This window comes from Jatropha curcas, chromosome 5 (genome assembly GCF_041381405.1).
Source record: "Jatropha curcas cultivar XTBG-Jc1 chromosome 5, XTBG_Jcur_1.0, whole genome shotgun sequence".
In the NCBI taxonomy this organism is placed as follows: Eukaryota; Viridiplantae; Streptophyta; class Magnoliopsida; order Malpighiales; family Euphorbiaceae; genus Jatropha; species Jatropha curcas.
In genome coordinates, this window is record NC_143155.1 from 18,761,359 (window position 1) to 18,778,404 (window position 17,046).

Genomic DNA, 17,046 nt, shown 5'->3' on the forward strand with positions numbered 1-17,046 from the left:
ACCATCAGGTATTACTCTATTCCCTAGCTTAAGGGTTGATAATTGCCTTAGCCCCTACAGGTATTGTGATGGGTTCATCCTACTATCCATTACTTTCACTCTAATCCTCAACTAGTTCTTCTATAGTTTATAGATTTTTACACAATAGGTGTGGGTTTTCCCACCTCATAGGGTCTAGTGCGTCCACCATCCCTAAAGAGGGGAATCACAAAGTTCCCTTCCTTATGTTGGTTACGGCCGATCCCAACATAAAGAAAGTTCTTATACTCCGCAGTTGTGTCCTAAAACCCTAACCTAAGCTCTGATACCAACTTTGTCACGACCCGTTTCCGTGGGCCGGACCGGCACTAGGGCCCAGGTAAGCTTAAGGCCCCCGAGGCCCGTAGTAAGCCTGAAACACTAAAACTTTACCAGCTCAATATAATATTAAACATTCAGCCCATATAATTATATTGTTATCATACACGACTAATTGTATACAGTTTCTACAACTGCGGAGTCACTAACTAATAGACATACATAGATTTTTATACATCTAGATACATAGCAAAATATTTATTGGTCTAGGAAAATTTTCTTTCTAACTCTGCAACGAAAGAACATAGCTTAGTCGAACTAAAGAGAAACTTTCTTCCTGAAAAATTAAACAAGATATGTGAGCTTTCTAATGAGTAACTACTATTGCACAACACACACATTCACACAGATGTATATATATATATATATATATATATATATCAATCTAGTCATCCGACTAGTATATGCTCACGCAGCCAGTCACACAAAATGGCATGTCACCAGCACTCACAAACAATATCACCTTCAAATAATCACATCACGTGGAAATTAGTCAGTGGAGTCACCGAACCCCCGATGAGCCGTCCTCCCACATGGCTCATCCTCTCACATGTGCACCAGGGAGCCGATCCCCTATACTGGCCGACCGGTCTAATCCTCACTTGACCAGCCCTCTCATTGTTTTTCTATCCTCTCTTTTCTTTTTTCATACCAACAGGAGGCAACCCGGTCGTCTCCATCAAATCTAGATCATCAGGCGCTCACAACAGGAGGCCACCCTGCGGGCTGCGATCAAATCTAGATTATCAGGTGCGCCCAATAAAGAAGCCAACCTGTGGTTAACAGTAACGGTAACAGAAGGTGCACACGGGGGCGCCGATCTCCCATTTACCCGGCCGACGGTCCAGTTTCATAATTTATCATAATCAGGATCCATGCTTTATCGACCGTCCTCACAAACCCATGGTGACCCACTTCATCCCAATTCCACACAAACAAAGCACAGCAATATCACAACACAATTAATCAAACATTGCAATCAAATGCAAACATATTAATCAATTAGACATTGTAATGCAATGCGCAACTAAACATCCAAAATCAATGTAAATAAATAAATAAATAAATAATAGTATTGACAATAAACAACAATAATAAAATAAATAACAATAATAACAATAATAATGAAAATAAATAAATAAATACGTAAATAATGAAATGAATACTAAAGATAATAAATAATCAGAGCACTATATTTATTATGTACCAAATTATAGAACTAATCTAAATAAACTTATTAATTATGTTGTTAGTTAAAATTAGTCTAAGTTCTATCAAAATTTCGGCAGCACCTCCCCTAAAAATTGGACTATCTGCCTGCTCAAATATCACAATATTATCATATTTTTATCAAATCAATGCACACAGCCCATCCGTCGGGCAATCAATCAATTTAAAATCCCATCCTCCTTCCATAACAACAATATCAACACTCAACTTAAAAATTTACAAACTAATTCTAATAATATCCATATAAGATCATTTATTAATTAAATTATTAGCTTTACGGTAACTAATTTTATCAAATTTCGATTCTAGCCATTAACCAACTAAAATTCGCCTTACTTCTCTTATGCACAATCGGCTAGTTTTAATCTAATGGTTATCTAATTAACTAATTAACTAATTAACTAATTCTAATTTATTCTTTCTCCTCAAATCACCTAGTCATAATAACAATCATGTAATTTATTTGACAATGTTCTAAACTAATTTACGATTAATTTATCCTAAAGTCCTAAACCAGTTAACAAATCATGTTCGCTATCCAAATTCGCACACTAATCAATCTAATTTATTTACAAAAGACTATAAATATACATATATTTTTAAGTTAATTCAATAAGTTAATTTCTTGTTATGCAATTTATTCTATTTAATAACTCGATTAAATTCATTTGTCAATTAATTCTTTATATATAAAAATTAAGAATTGAGTCTTAGAACGTACCCATTGGGAATCGGGCGACGATTCCATGATCAGCGTGAAGAGAAGAGGATTCTGTCTCTCGGGGCCTCGCCGGAGTGCCGCCGACCGGTCACCAGACCGCCGCCGCCGGCCGCCGGCCGCCGTGCACGGTGGCCGGAAACGTCAAACCGCCCAGAAATTCACGACGATCACACTACTCGACTCAAAATTCACCAAGGATTCCATTTCTAGTGTTAATTTCATGGGATCGGTCCTCTAATTGGCTGGATCGGGTCCGACAGCCGCTGCACCTCCTCCGCACACAACCACGTCTCAAGCTTCGCTGAAATCGTAAAGTGATAGAGGGAAATTACTCACAGCGTCGTGGAGAGTTGATTGGCGCCTGTCTCCTCCACTGGGACCGCCGGAAACCGTGTAGATCGCCGTAGATGGAGAAGAGCGACTGTCGCGAGGAAGACAGCTCCATCCGCGCCGCTACAGGCCCGATCGACGTGAAGGGAGGCTAGAATCGTGACCACCGAAGTCAGACGAACCGATCGCCACTCCATTCCGATCGAGTGGTGGCCGGAAGCGTAGCGCAAGGGGGAGAGGAGCCTGTCACGCCATGGAGGAGAAAGAAGAAGGGAGGAAGGGGAGGAGGGAAAGGAAAAGAAAAGAGAAAAGGAAAGAAAGTGGCTTCTAGACCATTCCGGTTCGATTTGAACCGGTTTGGTCTGATTTAATGGTTTGGTCTCATTTTGTTTGGTTTTCGAGTTTTTCACTCGATTTTCGAATTATTCGTGGGGTTTTCGACAATTCAAATTGATTCCGAGTCCGGTTCGATTTATTTGATTATTTTAGTTGGGTCATAAAACATTTCTTCAACTTACTTTCTAATAATACAACAATAATAATAACACTAAGTTAATTCAGGATAATTAGTTTATATAGTAGCATTCCATTTTATTTCATCAAAATTTCCAGACAGTCTGCTATTGGGCTTGGGCCCAATTCAAATTCAGGCTCAAGTTAAACTTTCTCGGTCTTAACAACCCATACTATCAAAAATTTGGGTTTTTGATTTAATAAAAATTCCAAAGTTTCGAAAATAAAAATTCAGGGTGTTTCATAAATAAAATCACTATAGGTAATAACAATAACTCAGAACTAGATGTGAGAATAAAATTTCAAAATATAGATAATAATAAATCTCAATATTATTTTTTATATCAAAATTTACTTTATATTAGTTTGTTTTGGTTTCAATTAGACTATTTGAATAGTCATCTTGAATACTCAACAGCCATTTATAAAATCAAATCAACTCATAATTCATTGATATTATTAAAAAAAATTCAAATTTGATTTTAAATTGCTATACATTCTTCTTGTAATATCCTTTTTTGTTAGAATTCAACTTTTAATTTTAATATCACAAATATAATTCTTTTCGCCATTTAAACAAAATTGAAAAAAGAAAAAAAGAAAAGACCTAATAACTAAAAAACCTGAACTTTGGCATTTTTAATAATTCTATCCAATTCTTTTAATTGCTATTACCGTAAAGCAATTTTTTCTTAACAATTGTGACATTCATCCATCAATCGTTACTATTATGTTGATGTGACAGTCAATGAGACCCTTATCATGGCATATCACTTGCTGACTGTAATTTTGTAAAGTATAATTTATAAAAGAATTGGCCAAAATTCTTAAAAAGGCCAAAGTTTATTAGTTTACCAATTTTAGTCAAAATTATTGCATGCACACCAAGGCATAACCTAGTGGTAAGTGCATATACAACTTGAAAATAGATTTAGATTTTTAAATTAAAATTAATTTCTAATATTTATATAATCTATTTATCAATGAATAATTTTATAACTAGTAATATTCAATTTTAATTTAATAAATATAATTAAATATTTTATAAATTTTAATTACGATATTTTTATTTTAAATGATATCTTGTAATAATTAATGACAAACAATTAATATTATGCTAAAAAAAGTTATTTCACTTTAATAAGAATTAATTGAAAATAACTATATGACACAAAATAAAGGAAGAAAAAAAATTTAAAAAGGAAAATATAACTTGAATACTCGAAAGGTGCTAAACTTTATAATTAAAATATAATAAATTTCAATAAAGAAGATTGATAAAAATTTACATTCATATATAAATTTCTCAAAAAAAAATTAGTATAAAAGTATTTGATGTTGATCATTCTAAAAAAAAAGAACAAATTTAAGTAAGACAATAATTTTGTTGAAGAGATTCCTACAAATAATACAATCACTTTTAAAATTAAAGCAGATTTATGATTGATTCCCTTTCTTTTTTAGATCTTTTTTAATATTTAATTATTATAACATGAATGTTGACAATTTCGAATTACTAAAGAAGTTCATTTTTTTTTTTTTTAAATTGACTAAAAAAATCCTGAATTTGGGCCAACTCTTTTAACAATTATACCCTGCAACGTGTCATGGTAAGAGTCCAACTAACAGCTACCTCAATATAATAGTAACGGTTAATGAATAGAAACTATAATTATTAAAAAAAATTATTTCACAGTATCAATTATAAAAATTAAAAAAATTGAACAAAATTATTTAAAATGCCAAAATTAGAGATATTTTTGAGTGATGAGCCACAAGAAAAAGAATGAGAGTGAATAGAGTTGGTGGTGGTCAAATTCAAACGAGGAACAAACCCGAGGATGTTTCCTATTGATAATAACAATTATGAAGAGTATGATTATGTTTGTTTAGATTACATTAGTTTGAATATCATGAAAGTCACGGGCCCAATGTGACGGTCCAATTAAAATAATGTTGGCCCCACAACCGCCGCGCTTACTTGTAAATGTTTCCAATATTCTGTCAGTATCGATTTGCTTTCGCGTAATCCATAAATTTCACCCTATGCTTTACGCAATTATCTTTGTGATCTCTCACAGTTTGCAAAGAAGGATTTTTTATGGAGGAAGCAAAATAAGTAGAGAAAGTAATTTTTCCTTGTTCGAATATTTTAGAATTTTCTAATAATAAATTGCTTTTTAATAATTTAATTAAAATAAAATCAAAATATGAAAGAAAAGATTATATTGAGAGTGATTGAAAAAAACCTGTTTCAAATGCTATTCTGAAAATCAAACTTTAAAATTACACGCTAAAAATCATTAATTCATCATAATTAACCAAGTAATTAATAAATTATAAACAAATTGGAAAATACCTAAAAATATTTAATCTATACATGTATAAAGAGCAAAAATATAAATTTGCAATAAAGCCATTTTCTTTCTCCTTTATATTTTCCTTCCAATCTAAACATAGGATAGGATGGAATATAAGGAAGGAAAATAAAAAATGCAATGCTTCAATATTTTCCTTTCTTATTTTCTTTTTTTTTTTAATTTTCTTTTCTCTCTTTTCCAAATATAGTGTTACATATTGAGAGAGTTCTATTATGATTTTTCATATTTATATTTCAGTAATAATTCCATTTCTCGTCAAAATGAAATATGAAAATATAGAGTTATAATTGAAACAAAATTGTTGAAAAATATAATTAGACCTACAAAATTTAGAACATAAAGAAAATCGACTAAAATTTAGTGTCAGCCGATTTGCATTGTTATCAAACCAACAACATAAACCTGATGAAACAAAAGTATTTTAATAATGTTAACTATTTAAACAATTTAGGAGTAATTACTACATTGTTGTTTCTTAAAAACAGTATTGCATCCTAAAAATAGATGAAAGGATAATATATATAATTGGACAAATCAAAAGTTAGAGGTAAAATTATTTATTTTTAATATACAAGGAGAAAGTAATTAATTATAGCAAAATATGAGGACAAAATAGTAATTTTTGATAATTATTTAATATTATTTATAATTTTATTTATTTTGTGTGAAAAAAAATAAAACTCTTATTTTCTCATTTCAATTTTATAAGATAAGAAATTGATTTTTTTTTGGGAGAGACATAATTTTTCATTTATATTGAAGTAGAAATTTGATAAAAAGCCACCATGGCATAGTAATGGTCATATATGACCTGACAATAAATCCAAGTTCGAAACTATGCTCCCAAATACTAAAAAAAATGAAATATGATAAAAATTAAATATAAAATATAAAATAATAATAATAATAATTGAGCATAGAAATTGGCAGTTCAACGTAAAAGCGCATTTTATAAAAGACACCTAGCTTAGTCTTGAAAAAAATCCAAAAGGGCAAACGAATATGAAATAATTAGTCGGGCTAAGGTTTGTTTTCTTAATGTTACAAGTAACAACTTTGTTTATTTATTTTTGGCAAGAAGAAAACATTAAACAAATAAGAAAAAAGTGTGTTAATCTATATAATTCGCACATATTTTCTATAATTGATAAAATTCTGAAAAATACATAATGTATTTAACCCTTATACGTGCATATATATATATATATATATATATTCTAAAAAAAAACGGTAAATAGCAACTGACAATAATCGGTAGTCGATTAACGATCGATTTGAGAGAACCAACTGTTAGCCGCCGTTGTTGAAAACAAAAGAAAAAAAAATATATAAAAAAGTTAGTTTTTGCTTAATCCCACATCGGGGAGATAAGCAAAGTGAAGGTAGTGATTTGGCTACAAAATGGAAGCAATGTTTAGGTTTCCATACACACCAAAATACATCAAAAATACTTGAGTGTGTTTTATATTAGGGAGTCTTTTGGAATCCATTAGAGTATAAAATATTTGGGGTGTTTTGAGGGTGTCGGGTAGAAAAATATTTTGTAATTGTGGTTGTAACAATTTGCCGCATAGTGAATATTTTTCTTGGTTGTCGTTTGCCAACGGCCGTGGTTTTTCTCCACTTGGGGAGTTTTCCACGTTAAAATATCGTGTTTTCTTTAATTTCTCAGTCATTATTTTATTTTCTCATTTGTTCCTGCTTGAAGCCGATCCGAAGGGCTGGAAAAATAGCGATTTTCCCAACAAGTGGTATCAGAGCCAAGTTGTTAGGCGAAGCTTTTAGTGTTAAAATAATTTCTTGTAATTATAAGTATGCTCTGTGGTTGCGGCTTAGTCTGATCTTCCACATCAGAAATACTGTTGTTAGAAATTATTTTATTTTAAAAGCAGGTGGAGTTTTGGAAGTCTTGAAGCGGGTGGAGCTTTGCTTTGGTGTGCTTGAGTATCGGTGGTGAATGTCCCGACGATAATTATTGAAGTTATTCTATTCTGATAATATACCGTGCACGTAACTTCTGTCTAGAAGGCCGGATTTTAAGTGGGACCACTTGTGACCCCTCCGTCCAACTGAGATTTTACGTGGAATGGTAATATTGTCTAGGAGATCATTGTGATCTTTCCTGGGTATTGCCGAATCGGTTTACTTCACTAATTATTGGGTTCACTGTTATAAGCACAAGTAAGCATGTCGGCTATGAGATGTGAGATTGAGAAATTTGACGGGAGAATGAATTTTGCACTGTGGTAAGTGCAAGTCAAAGACGTGTTGATTCAATCTGGACTGCATAAGGTTTTGAAGGGTAAACCAGTCAGCGGAAAGAATTCAGGAAAAGACAGTAGCAGTGGAGACTCAGAAAAATCCAAGATTAGCGATGAAGAATGGGAGGAGCTGGATATCAAAGCGGCAAGTCAAATTCGCATGTGTCTAGCAAAAAATGTTCTTGCTAATGTGCTTGGATTGTCCACGACAAAGGAGTTGTGGGAGAAACTGGAAGAATTGTACCAGGGCAAAAATATATCCAATAGGTTATATTTGAAGGAGCAATTTCATACGTTGAAAATGGCGGAAGGTACAAAGCTGTCAGATCATTTGAGTGTTCTTAATGGCATCGTCTCTGAATTAGAAACTCTTGGAGTGCAAACCGAAGATGAAGATAAAGCTCTCCGACTCATCCTGTCACTTCCTTCGACATATGAGCACATGAAACCTGTTCTGAAATATGGTAGTAAGGAAGTGATGTATGCGGATGTGGTTAGTAAGCTCCTTACTGAGGAGAGAAGACTGAATGAAATGAAAAATAAATCATATGAGGATTCAGCTTTATTTGTCGGTACCAAGAAAAAGAATAAAAGCTCCGGAAAGAGGAAGGTTGTCTGCTGGGTTTGTGGTCAAACTGGACACGTGAGGAAGGATTGCCCGAACGGTGGAGCTGATTCGGCTAGAAGCTCTAACGTTGTTGCTGCCAATGTGATCTCCTGTGGCGAAGGAGATGATGTGTTCTCTCTGTAATTGAGAGATGTGTGTCCTCATGGCATGATTGCTACCCGTTGAGATGCCATGGAAGAGGATGGATTATTGGTAGCTGGTCCACGGAAATGCGCACGGCATTGGTTGACAGTTGATGCAAAGTGTGTGGTGGAAACAAATATGTCGATGGCTAATGAACTCTCAGAAAAGTCAACAGGAGGGTTGCACCATAAACTATTAGCAGGATCCGACATGGTCGATGGAAAATTCTTGGAGTCGGTAAAGTGGTTCCAAGTGACGATACTCTTTTATGGTGGAGTATGATAATTCTTGACGATAAGAATTATGATTGTCGGTAGAAGACAATGTTGTGTTTTTTTTATTTTATTTTCAAGGTGGAGATTGTTAGCCGCCGTTGTTGAAAACAAAAGAAAAAAATATATATAAAAAAATTAGTTTTTGCTTAATCCCACATCGGGGAGATAAGCAAAGTGAAGGTAGTGATTTGGCTATAAAATGGAAGCAATGTTTAGGTTTCCATACACACCAAAATACACCAAAAATACTTGAGTGTGTTTTATATTAGGGAGTCTTTTGGAATCCATTAGAGTATAAAATATTTGGGGTGTTTTGAGGGTGTCGGGTAGAAAAATATTTTGTAATTGTGGTTGTAACAATTTGCCGCATAGTGAATATTTTTCTTGGTTGTCGTTTGCCAACGGCCGCGGTTTTTCTCCACTTGGGGAGTTTTCCACGTTAAAATATCGTGTTCTCTTTAATTTCTCAGTCATTATTTTATTTTCTCATTTGTTCCTGCTTGAAGCCGATCCGAAGGGCGGAAAAAATAGCGATTTTCCCAACACCAACGACTGATTATTTTTCCGCAAAACTTTTTTGGAGGGAGAATATTAGCGACTAGTGAGTAATAGTGATCGATTTGACTGTTAGTTAAATTATCGAAAAATTCACACGCCACATTTTCTTTTCTATATTCTGCGACCGATTAGCAACTGTCTCTATATTTCATAATTTGCTACAAATTTTTCTGCGGTCGCAAAACTCAACAAATTATTAGAGTTGCCATGTCAGATGATTTGTGATTGTGTACATATTCAGTCGGTCGCAAATATTAACGGGTTAAAAACCCTGGTCCTCTTCTTCCTCGCGCGACAGACATCTTCTCTCCCTCTTTTTTTTTCTTTTTTTTTTTTTTTTTTTTTTTTTTTTTCTGACGTTCATAATAATTTTGTACATATTATAATATTTAACTAAAATATGACTCATAGTCTGATTATTATACTAAAATTACTTTTATAACACCCGTAATTCTAATCATTTAAGTTGAATTTTTATATGTGGTATTGCAAAAAGAATCAAAAATTTATTTTGTATATTAAAACTACATTTATAATCTTAAAAATGAATTTAGTTAATCCAAACTTAGTATTAACTAAAAAAATACCGAAACTTTTAATTATATCGTTACCTATTTTATAAATCGTATAACGTGTGAAACACCAATAACAATCTTTTGAATAATTAAAATTAATGCATATTTCAATTTGTATAACTCAAATCTATAAATGTTTTAATATATGATATTAATTAAGTTCATTTATAAAATTTTATAAAAGAATTATTTACCGTGGTTAAATATTTACAAGAATTTTAATATTCATATTAAGACTTTTTTATTCATGTGAAATCATATCATTATTTCATATATAAATCATGTGATATGTAAAATTTTCTTAAATACATAATCACAAAAATTTTCCTAAAAGTAAAAAAAAAAAAAAGAAATTTGAAAAAAAAAAAAAAAAGTACATACATAGTCAATTAGGTTCACTTGTTACAATAAGGCCTCATTTTGTTTGAGTTCCAGAAAAGTTACTTTTTAAGAAATATATAGTATGATTATGTTTGGTTGAGATTTGATTTTCCAGGAAATAAAATTATATTAATAAAATTTTACATATAAAATGTCAACAATAACCCTGCCATGAATTTAAGTATATTAATTAAAATAATTGATTGAAAAAACCTATGAAGCACATTTTACAAATATTGCCACCATTTAACTCATCTTATATTCAATATATATATATATATATATATATATATATATATATATATATATATATAGTAAATATTTTTTTTCTAGAAAGTGCCAAATGGAATTGCTAAAATTTGGTAGTGCTATGTAGTACTCCCTTCATCCAAAAAAGATAGTCCGTCTTTTCTTTTTTATTTGTCTCAAAATATAGTTTACTTTCATTTTTTGCATTATAGCTAATCCTAAGATTGTCTATTATACATTTATTAAATTTTACCTTGTTTTCAATAACTCTCATTAATTTTTACTTATTATTTCAATATAATAATTTCTCACGTGTTATTTAAGATGGATATAATATGAAAGTTATATGAATAAAATTATCTTTTAACAATAATAATTGTTACTTTTTAAATTTAAAAAGTTAAGTTATGCCACCTAGGATTCCAAAATGTTTTAAAAATTTATAATCATGATATATTAATTTTTTTAATTTCTTATTGATTGAAATTAATTTGTGAATAAATGCAAAAACATAAATGTGAAGATATAATAATCAATAATATAGTAAAAATAATAATCATTTGACTAAATAAATAATTAGCACAATAAAAATTTCTCCACTAAATGAAATAATCATTTCAAGATCATAAATTTTATTTGACTATATAAATAAATAAAATTAAATATAATATTTTATTTTGTAACATTTGTATCATGTATATTTTTTAAATGGTTTGATATCATAATTATAACTTACAAAATTTTTAAATATATTTGCTAAATTAAATTTAAATATTGCAAATTTCAAAATTATTTATCTACAAGTATATTATATAAATAAAAAATATTTGAATAAAAAGTGTGATACAAAAAGTGTAAATTTAAATATTAAAAATTAAATTATTTGTGCATAGCACAAGCATGTAGCTAGTTGATAACAAAGAAAGGACTCTTGTTGGCACTTTGGAAAAGGTAAAAGATAAAGAAAGGAGAAATATTGGTATATTAAAAGCAAAGGCAAAATTGAAATTTCCTAATTTCTCAAGTCAAGAAGTGCATTTCCTTGGGCCGAGGGGTAACTTACTTCTCGTACGGTCAATGAAGTAAGGGTTTTAAGTTTCCGAGAACTTCTACATCTTTGAGAACAAAACAAGACTGCGTTCCTTATATTTCGAGAACTTCAAGTTCCTGAGCTAAGTAACCCCAACCAAACGAGGCTTAAGTTAGCATGGCAAATAGTACAAAAGAATGTATCTATACTAGTATAGAATGTTTAAATTCTTTAATGTAATAAAAGTTGGTACCAAATAATCACCTCTAGGAATAAAAAATTGTTAAATTATCAAGCCATTTAATAAGGAAAATTCATAACTTTATTCTTAAATTTTTTTTATTTTGATATTATAGCATCTTTAACTTTTATTTTGACTCATTTAATATTTCGACTGATAAAATTATATCTATTAAGTTTTTAAACTTACAAAATCATTTTATCGAACATTTCAATTTATAAAATTAGGTTAATTAATAAATAGTTGAAAAATGTTAAACTTATTATTGTAAAGATTATATTAACTACATATTAAATCAATATTTTACATATAAAAAATAAATTTCGTAAAAATTATTATTATTAATATAAAAAATATATAATATTACTAAAATTTATAATTTAAATGCAGATTAGATTATCTGAAAACTTCAGAATGCTACAGAAATAAAAATTGAAAAATTCAGAATGAATTTATAAATTTTGCCCCATTAAATATGATACAACGGTCAAAAGCCAAACGATACAAAATTATGGTATGATCCATAACCGGAAAACCATCATTGTCTCGTGACTCTCATTACTACTAAAACACCAAAATGGGGCGCCTGAATGAAGACACGTGGACAAAATCAATGGACAAGCAAATGGAGGGAGCTCCAGTAATTTGACTTCAAATAGAAATAGTACGCTCACAATATTAAAGATGTAAGATCCGAATTTTTCTTCCAACTTTTTGTAATGTTTAAATTTAAATTGGTTTTAACTATAGAACTGTTTATGTTCGCGTGTCATTTTATTAATGTACTTTTTACTCTTCATATTAATAATAAGATCAATTAAAACATGTCTCATTGGCATAAACAAAGTAATTATTATTGCTACCTATATTAACCAATTCCATAACTTTGATTGCTTAATTCTTAAATCATATTAATAGTAATATTAGTATTTTAAATATATTGAGGAAAAATTATGCAAAAACCGTATAAGTTTTGTTTTTATTTTCACATAGATATTATATGTCATTCTGAATAGAGAATTAAATAAATCAAATTATTGTATTAAATCGAAAATAAGTTTCTTTCGAATGATGAAAGCAATAAGGAGCTCTATTTTCGTAGAAACGAAGAATGTATTTTTATAATATTTAATTATTTAAAAGTAAATTGTTGTTTAGGATGGTTTAATTTTGATAAATTAATTTAAAAAATTTGGTCATTTTAAATTCTAAAAAAATATGAAAAGTTTTTAATAATTTCAATTGAATAGTAATATGCTGCCCCAAGAACATTTGAAGTGGAATTCAAAGGGGGTGAAAAATAAAGAAGAGAGAAAAGGAAAGTGGTCCAAAAGAATCACTCCTACTCCTAGCAATGAAGAATTGCAACTTTATTCTTAATTCCATAACATATCCCGTTGTCATCCACCACCACCATTTTTCTTTTTTTAAACAAAAAATGTGGGACCCTACACTAATAGCAAGAGGACAGAATCATTTGGTATAGTTAACCATAAATCATCCATCCAAATCCAATGCCCAAACAAAACCTTCCAGCTTTCATTGTGTGCTGAGCTGTCACCAGCTTTGCCTCTTTCTTAGTTCCCAAAGTTATTGCACTATACATATTTTATATTTTAATTTTATGCATATATTCAAATCAGTTTGGTCTCTTTCTCTAAAATAATTTAGCTTTTGAAAAAAATTTTTTAAATAATTTATTTTTTATTATTTATTCATAATATTTAAAACTGATTAAAAGATATTAAAATTTTTAATTTGTAGACTATGAAATATTAAAAACTAAAGAACTTATATTGTTAAAATTCATTATTAAATATAAGAAAAAAATATGTAAAATTACTATTGGTAATGATTATAGTGATTGATAACTGGTGACTCATAATTATGAACTGTGATTTATAAATCTGAACTGTGATTTATAAATCTATAATTATGAAATTATAATAAATTTATTCATATTCAGAAAAAATATATTTTTTTTTAAAAAGTATTTTTCTTTAAAACGATTTAATAAAATACTATAGTTTACAGCGTAATAAAAATTTGATTTAACGTCAGTATAACGATCAATTTCTTCAAATAAAAATTCAAGTTTAAAGTAATTTTTCAAGCAATCTCAATAGCATATTCATTCATATTGGCTTAGCGAATTCAGAAAAATTATTTGTAATTTCAAAATACTTCCCAATGAAAGTAAACTCATGATCTCACTATTAACTTCGCGATTATTTTATTTTTTTAACTAATCTTTTTATTTTAAATTATAATTCTTTACACCCAATAACAATTATCTAACATACATATTATAATAATTTTTTTTAAAAAAATTAGAAAAAATATTTTTGGGGGGCGGGAATGGCCCACCCCGTGAGAAAGCTGGGGCTCACGGGACTATGAAACCCAGCAGCGAGCAACAGCAAGCATTCTCCTCTATCTATATATATACACACCTCTACTCGTAAAACCCTATCAATCTCTCTCTTTATCTCTCAGTTCCTCTCTGTTCAATTCTAAAACAAACAAAAATGGGTATTTCTTACAATGGGTTAGTACTGTTGGGCGCGATAATGGGTTGTTGTTTTCTGGTAGGAGTTTCAGCTGGTAACTTCTACCAAGATTTTGACATAACTTGGGGAGGGCAGAGAGCGAAGATTTTCAGAGGAGGGCAGCTTCTTTCTTTGTCGTTAGATAGGGTTTCTGGGTCTGGATTTCAATCCAAGAATGAGTATTTGTTTGGAAGAATTGATATGCAGCTTAAGCTTGTTGCTGGGAACTCTGCTGGCACTGTCACTGCCTATTATGTACATTTCATCTACCATTTTTAGTGTCTTTCTTCCTTTTTTTAATTAATCAATGTGTTTTCTTTTTAATTAACTGAATAGAATAAACCAGTCATTTTCAACTTAGAATGAAAAAGATTTTGAAAAGCAACTTTGAAGAAAAAGAGAGAGTCACGAGATTGATTGTCAGTCTGACCTACTTAATTTAATTAGACTTATCATCACATGATGCAAAAACTTATTTACCTATATTAGAAAATGTGAATAAATTTTTTTTTTCAAAGTGTTCTTTTCATGATTATAAATTTATCTGAACTAGATTAATGACTCTATTTATGATTCAGACAAATGAAATTCTGATTAATAAATTTGTGTGTATTTTGTTACGCAGTTGTCATCTCAAGGGCCAACTCACGACGAAATAGATTTTGAGTTCTTGGGAAATGTGACAGGAGAACCTTACATTTTGCACACCAATGTCTTCACGCAAGGCCAGGGGAACAGAGAGCAACAATTCTATCTTTGGTTCGACCCCACAAGAAACTTTCACACTTACTCCATCATTTGGAAGCCCCAACACATTATGTAAGTAAAACTTTCATTTCATTTAGATCAAACCAATTAGGGTTTATAACAAAATGACCCTTCAAGTTTTTTTTTTTTTCAATGTACACTTAATCCTTATTGTTTCAAAAGTTAATGGTTTTTGTCCCTAAAATTCGGTTCAATTTTTTGGTTTTGGGTTAAATCAGTTTTATTTTTAAAACCAAACCGAAGCAAAAAAATTTTGATTTTTCTTCTATTAAAACTAAAAGCAATCCGAATTTTTTAAAACCAAATTACTTGATTTGATTTGGTTCTATTGGCTTTACCAATTAGTCACACAGTTAAAATATATATTTTTTTCGGTATTTTTCAGATTTTTGGTGGACAATACTCCTATAAGAGTATTCAGAAATGCAGAATCACTCGGTGTTCCTTTCCCAAAAAACCAACCAATGAGGATTTACTCTAGTCTTTGGAATGCTGATGACTGGGCAACAAGGGGTGGATTGGTAAAAACAGACTGGACAAAGGCACCATTTACAGCTTACTACAGAAATTTCAATGTCAATGCAATATCTTCAAGCTCATTTTCAGACAGTGCCTTTCAGACCAATGAGCTTGATGCCCCTAGCAGGAGAAGACTCCGATGGGTTCAAAAATATTTCATGATCTACAACTACTGTAGTGATTTGAAAAGGTTCCCGCAAGGCCTCCCTACTGAGTGCAGACATGCTTAAGTCGGAGTCGGGTTGAGTTTGTGATATATATTCCACGGTTTATTTATAATTCTTTAGTTGAATTATTCCTCGTTTTTATCCAGGTTTCCTTCGCTTGGTAATTGGAGGATGAAAATAAATAAATAAACAAATTCTTTGTTTCTTGTGTTTTTTTTTTTTTTTTAATACTCACTTTGTGAGGTTGTTGATGGATGTAAATTTTGTTTTAGATAATAAAATTTCTTATTTGAGTTTTCTCTTATTAAGCATTGCACCAAAGGTTCTTTTTTTCTTTCTTTTTTTTTTTTTTTAATTTTTGATTTTTTGATTTTATTATTTGTTTTCAAATTTTTTCTGTATTGTCAAAATTTTTTAGGTTTTAAGATTGTGATCGAAGAAATTACTTCAATCATACATCAAAATAAAAAAACAAAAGTATTTACAGAATAATGCTCAATCTCCCACTTGAACTTAAAAGCAATATACAATTTGCTCTCAAATTAATTTTTTATACAATGTATTCCCTAAACTTACACTAAAAAAACAAAAACCCTAATCTTTTACTAAAAAAACTAAATATTTAATTTAAATTCAAGTATAATTATACATAATTAAATATTTGATTTAAAATAAAATATAATTAATAAAAAATAATTTTTTATCAAATCAAGTATTTTTCTAATTCCATAATATTTAAATCAAATATTTTGTTTAATTATTTTTTAAATCAAAGACATTACATTGTAATTTTTTATAATTATTGCTATTTTTAATAATTTTATTTTCTAATTTTAAACTTCTTAAATTATTTTTATTCATAAAAAAATTAAAAATTATTGTTTATAAAAAATGAATTTTTTATCTTTTGGTGCAACTTGTATATTGCTCAAGTTTTACAGGACAAATTCAATTTTATTCCTATATTTATTTTAAAAATAGAGAAATATATGTATAATATTTAAGAAAAAAATAAAATTAATTTCAATAATCATTTAATATTTTCACAATAATAATTATTAAAAATTTATTAATTAATTAGCATTTCATAAGCTAGACGACAATAATTAGATCACTAGATAATTAATAACTAATGATCTGTTTGCTACAGATGAACTCAAAATATAGGTAAATGAATTTTTCATATTTGA

At 29.6% G+C, this 17,046-nt stretch overlaps 1 protein-coding gene across 1 annotated transcript; it reads left to right on the plus strand.

The window, feature by feature from the left end:
- Nucleotides 1-14,311: 14,311 nt before the first annotated feature.
- On the plus strand, nucleotides 14,312-16,160 carry XTH15 (xyloglucan endotransglucosylase/hydrolase 15). The gene is made up of 3 exons (XM_012223052.4): nucleotides 14,312-14,657; nucleotides 15,028-15,221; nucleotides 15,556-16,160. Exons 1-3 carry the CDS (start codon nucleotides 14,382-14,384, stop codon nucleotides 15,917-15,919), a joined length of 834 nt encoding a protein of 277 aa, XP_012078442.1. The 5' UTR covers nucleotides 14,312-14,381; the 3' UTR covers nucleotides 15,920-16,160.
- The last annotated feature ends 886 nt before the right edge of the window (nucleotides 16,161-17,046 follow it).

What these genes read in the sequence shown, in the direction of transcription:
- XTH15 (XM_012223052.4), top strand. Translation starts at nt 14,382, where the DNA reads ATGGGTATTTCTTACAATGGGTTAGTACTGTTGGGCGCGATAATGGGT. An exon ending in GCACTGTCACTGCCTATTAT is followed by an intron (nt 14,658 to 15,027) that starts GTACATTTCATC and finishes TTTGTTACGCAG; the next exon opens with TTGTCATCTCAAGGGCCAAC. An exon ending in TGGAAGCCCCAACACATTAT is followed by an intron (nt 15,222 to 15,555) that starts GTAAGTAAAACT and finishes GGTATTTTTCAG; the next exon opens with ATTTTTGGTGGACAATACTC.